Below are 4,829 nucleotides of genomic sequence, written 5' to 3'. Positions count from 1 at the left end.
TCACACACACACACACTCACACACACACACACCTGCTGACAGGACAGACGCCTATAAACTTGTCCGGTCTTTTCTTCGTGATGTGCATGAAGCCAACCTTCTTTATTGTTTGTCTCAATCTTTATAGGCAACAATCTTCAACCTGTGGAGCAAACTTTGCCCCCCGTTTTGTGATGAAGAGGATGGAGGTTTGTGAGGATGAGCTGATCCTCTGACACCATGATGAACCCAGCTTCTGCCGACTCGTCTCGGCAGTCAGACAACAGCGGCAGCCGCAAGCAGCAGCAGAGATCCTCGTCCCCGGCGGGGCTCAAAGAAACAGGAGCTAAAGCTGCGCAGAAAGGCGGCAGTTCGGGTAAAACTAAAGCATCAGGAGGAGGAGGAGGAGGAGGAGGAGGGAGAAGCAGCCGAGGTCATTCTCCTGTCTCCACAGGCAGGGAGCGGCAGGTCGGCAGAGGCGCGGCTGCTGTCCAGCCTGCCGGTGCTGAAAGCCCGCCGCCGAGCAGGCCTGTGGAGGACTCCCCCCGCCTCGCCGCCGACGCCTCCTCCTCGCCCTCCAGAGCGGATCCGAGCCGCGTCGTCTCCGACCAGCCGTGCGCGTCCAAGTCCCCGAAGCTGAGGAGCAAAAAACCGAGAAGGGAGGAGGAGAATCATCATCAGCAGCAGCAGCAGCAGCATCAGGCCGCCGCGAGCAAAAAGAGCTCCAGGAGCACGGTGGGCTGCGGGCCCGGCTTCTGGAAGGAGGGATGCCTGCAGACGGAACTCATCCAGTTCCACCTGAATAAGAGCTTGGGGAAGAAAGGGTCCAAGATGCAGGCCAAGTCCGCGTCGCCTCCGGCGTCCGAGCCGGAGCTGTCCCCGGAGCCCGACAGTCCCCAGCGGGCACCGCACCCGGACCCCCGGCTGCAGGACGAGCTCGAGAGGCTGGAGGACGAAAACGATGACCTGAAGGTAGAGTGGCCTGCATTTGACTTTAAAACATGTCCGGCACGGTCATGTGCACGAGCCGCACCTGTTGTGTTTGCGTGCAGGCTGGAACAGGTTTCCGTGAAGGAGCTGTAGATGTTAGTTTTAATAAAAGTCGCAGATCCCTTAAAGATGGTTTGCATATCACCTGCCAGACATTAAAACTAAGAAGGGACAGAATTGCAACTGTTTTGGTCACACCTCACCTTGACTTATATCATGTGATGATGTCATGTAGTATTTTGTAAAATCGACTTTTTTGAGCTTTATATCATGTTAGATTGTAATTCACTCATGAAAAACGTGTTGTTGTTGTTGTTGTTGTTGTTGTTGTTGTTGATGATGATGAGTGATGCTTTGATCCATTCATGCTTGAGAAATCCTTGAATCACCTGCTGGTACAAAGCACCGCCTCCTGACCCAAGCTCCTCCCTGGAGCTCAGCTGAGCTCCCGCCCCACAGCACCCCTTCACTGAAGCACTGAAGTGTCCTTAGGATGTTCTTAATTGACAGTGGCCAATTTCAAGTAGCCTACCTGCAGACGAAGGAATGGGGCGGGGTCGGACGCCCGATGGGCGTGGTCACGGTTTGGGCTGACTGGTCAGATAGTGGGCAGAGTCGGAAGCCAATCAGCTCTTCTGAAAAAAAATGGAGGAAGCTAAACGAACCACAATGTTTTTTAACTTTTTATAATTGTAAACTAGCTTTTTATTGACATTTATATATGTTGTGTACGGAGCCCGCGAGGCGACAAGGGAGATTATCTTTTGCGTTCCCACGCAATAATATTGCGTTACCTTGCAAAACCTTTTGCGTTCCCTCGCAAAAGTAGTTTATCACTGTTGTGCCTGCTGGTTTATTAACAAACTCACATGTTCACCATTAGCAAGTTAGCCTACTGCTTTAATTCAGCTTCAGAATGATTATATCACACAACTACTCATGCAAGTATGTCATATGCCGATATTTTAACACAGTGCACCCACGCAACATCCATGTCAATTTCACGAACTTGTGGCGACACATCCTGTTTTGGTAACTGGATATTTGAAAAAAAAAAAGTCTGATTTAACCAGTTCATGTTCAAAACAATATTGCGAGGTAACGCAAAAGTATTGCGAGGGAATGCAAAAGTATTGCGAGGGAATGCAAAGGTATTGCGAGGGAATGCAAAGGTATTGCGTTTGAACGCAAAAGGAAAAAAAAATCCCCCATGTCCCCTCACGGGCTCCGTGTGCATGTAAATATGAGTGAAATAACATTAAAAAAAAAGATCAAGTATGAACTTTATTATGAGCAAAATAACGTTAAAAAACGTAACACAGAGGTTTTGTAAACATTTTATTTTCTTTCAGTACTACTTTTTAGTTCACCCAAAAGCATACAGACATTTTTAAATTCTGTTTCTCAACACATTCTGATACAAATTTTTCGTAATCGTTTTGCAATTTGACAATAGTCTTCCCAGCTGATGTTCTGGTCAGTGGTTCCATTGTAATGAAGGATGTCTGTGGAGAAAAAAAATAAATTAGTTAGAGCATTATGGCAACATTTTCAAAGGGCTTAACGCAGGGGTGTCAAACTCCAGTCCTCGAGGGCCGCTATCCTGCATGTTTTAGAGGTTTTCCAGCTCCAACACACCTGATTAAGTGACTGAATTAACTCTTCAAATTGGGCAGAAGCCTGTTAATCACCCAGCGATCAAAATCAGGTGTGTTGGAGCAAGAAAACCTCTAAAACATGCAGGATAGCGGCCCTCGAGGACAGGAGTTTGACACCCCTGGCTTAACGTATAAGCTGAAATGGCTAACAATGAGAACTTAAAGCCAGTTAGCAGATACACTACATTACTTCTTTAAAAAGTCAAGCTCTGTGCAGCAATAATAACAAGAGTAACATTTGATCGTGACACTTAGAAAAACATTTCAGGTTCTAGTAATTTAAAGGAGACCAATTATGGGTCCTAGAAATTTTTATGGTATGTCTGTGGGCTATCCAGACCATGTTCATTCAATATAATGCACAAAATAATTCTCAGATAATAAAATTTCCCATTTTCTAGTTCTGCATGCTCTGACTTCCGTTCAGAAGAGCTGTTTATGTTAATGAGCTCTGTTGGTAACGCCCTCCAAAAATCTGTTGACATTAACTCCGCCCTCCAAAAATCTGTTGACATTAACTCCGCCCTCCAAAAATCTGTTGACATTAACTCCGCCCTCCAAAGCCAACGTTTACTTTAGCATGGCTAGTAGCAGAATCTCTGTTGTACAACCATAGGAGACCCAGAGGCAGAGTCGTGGTCGCAGCTTCTTTTTTTTTCTCCTCCTCCTCTGCTCTGCGCTCACTCTGCATGCTGTTACCAGAGCAGGGAGCAGCAGCAGTCAAAATACCTCAGAAACTTGAACAAATAGGCTTTAACAAGGCTTTAATAAGCTAAACAATAGAGGTACATGAGAAAACATGTTCATAACGAATGAGAATAAATATTTAAATTGTGTCCATGCTGATCTCCTGCAATAATAAATATTTAATTAAAATAAATAAAAAATTAAATTGTGTCTGTGCTGGTCTCAAACCCTGGTCTCCCACTATCTGGTCCAACACTCTACCCATTGTCCTATTGGAGGCTTGTTGTGAAATGAGCTGCGATTGCACAACAACACGGTGATGGCTTTTTATACTGAGGAGGTGGAGCTTCACCCGGGGGGGTTTGTAGGTAAGGGGCTGAACGCAGATTCTGGTGGGTTGTCGTACAGCTTGTGACATCACAAAATGACTGAAGTATAAAACTTGTCGTTAATAAACATTAAAAATACATTTACTTACAGTAAATATGCCACTGGGTGCATATTTTTGTCCTAGGATTGTTTTTTTAAGAAATACATACCCAAAGTTGAGTAAAAAAAACTTTAAAAAGTAAATTTTGCATAATAGGTCCCCTTTAAAACTAAAGTCTGTAATGTTGTGTATCAGACTCTTATTTTGAAATGACCAGTAACTGAAACAGGATGTGTTATCACAAGTAAGTGATATAGACATTTCGCTAACGTGGCTGTATGCTGAAGCTTAATAAAATTCTGTGGGGAGGTGTGCACAAAATATTACTAACCAGCAAACACAACACAGTATATTTTACATAAGTTTATACCTTCACTCATTCAGATCCAGACTTCTGACCTATACAACTCCGCCCCATTCCGCAGTCAGCTATTTATAGGTTTTGATGCAAAGTTAAGTTTATTTTTGATACATAAAGCTTTTCCAGAACAACATTAGTTACTTGATTGTGTTATAGATATGATGTATGTGCCTGGAAAATACATAATACCCCCCTTTAAGATGGACTTTCAGCTACTACCACACCAAATTATAGAACAATATTTGTGTAACTGAATTCTAGCCATTGTTTGGTAGATTTGATTAGCTGTGTTGGCTATCTTGAATCAGGTTGACTCCAAAAGTCAATTGTTAAATTCAGTGATTCTTTTACAAAAATTAGTTAGTCCAGCAGTGCATGAGGTACTTTATAAATGAACGCACACACATGAAAAAAACATGGACCTATGAGCATTATCTCTCTTTTTACATTTTTGTTTTGGCCAGACTGAAATTCAGGAGATGCGGGCAGAGATGGATGAGATGCGAGACACCTTCTATGAAGAGGACGCCTGCCAGCTTCAGGACATGCGCAGAGAGCTGGAGAGAGCCAACAAGAACTGTCGGATCCTCCAGTACCGGCTGCGGAAAGCCGAGAGGAAAAGGCTCAGGTTCACTGAGAGTGGCCAGGTGGACGGAGAGCTCCTGAGAAGTCTGGAGCAGGACCTGAAGGCGAGTCACAGTCTGGGGACGGGGGGCGGGTGGGT

General features: G+C 44.5%; 1 protein-coding gene across 4 annotated transcripts in view; it reads left to right on the top strand.

Moving 5' to 3' along the window:
- The first annotated feature begins 7 nt into the window (after nt 1-7).
- LOC106514215 (uncharacterized) overlaps nt 8-4,829 on the top strand; it is a 31,568-nt gene continuing 26,746 nt past the window's right edge. For 2 of the 4 annotated variants that reach the window (XM_014003367.1, XM_014003369.1), the window contains exons 1-2: nt 24-951; nt 4,570-4,794. In XM_014003367.1, coding sequence (XP_013858821.1) covers nt 220-951; nt 4,570-4,794 — 957 coding nt within the window. In that variant the 5' untranslated portion in view covers nt 24-219. Of the gene's footprint in view, nt 952-4,569; nt 4,795-4,829 lie in introns of all 4 variants that reach the window. The other 2 variants (XM_014003368.1, XR_001309869.1) reach the window with 2 other exon arrangements.

The sequence above is a fragment of the Austrofundulus limnaeus genome, unplaced genomic scaffold (assembly GCF_001266775.1).
Source record: "Austrofundulus limnaeus strain Quisiro unplaced genomic scaffold, Austrofundulus_limnaeus-1.0 Scaffold18, whole genome shotgun sequence".
NCBI classification, from domain to species: domain Eukaryota; kingdom Metazoa; phylum Chordata; class Actinopteri; order Cyprinodontiformes; family Rivulidae; genus Austrofundulus; species Austrofundulus limnaeus.
The sequence above is the reverse complement of the archived record's forward strand: the minus strand, read 5'-3'. Positions and strand labels throughout refer to the sequence as shown.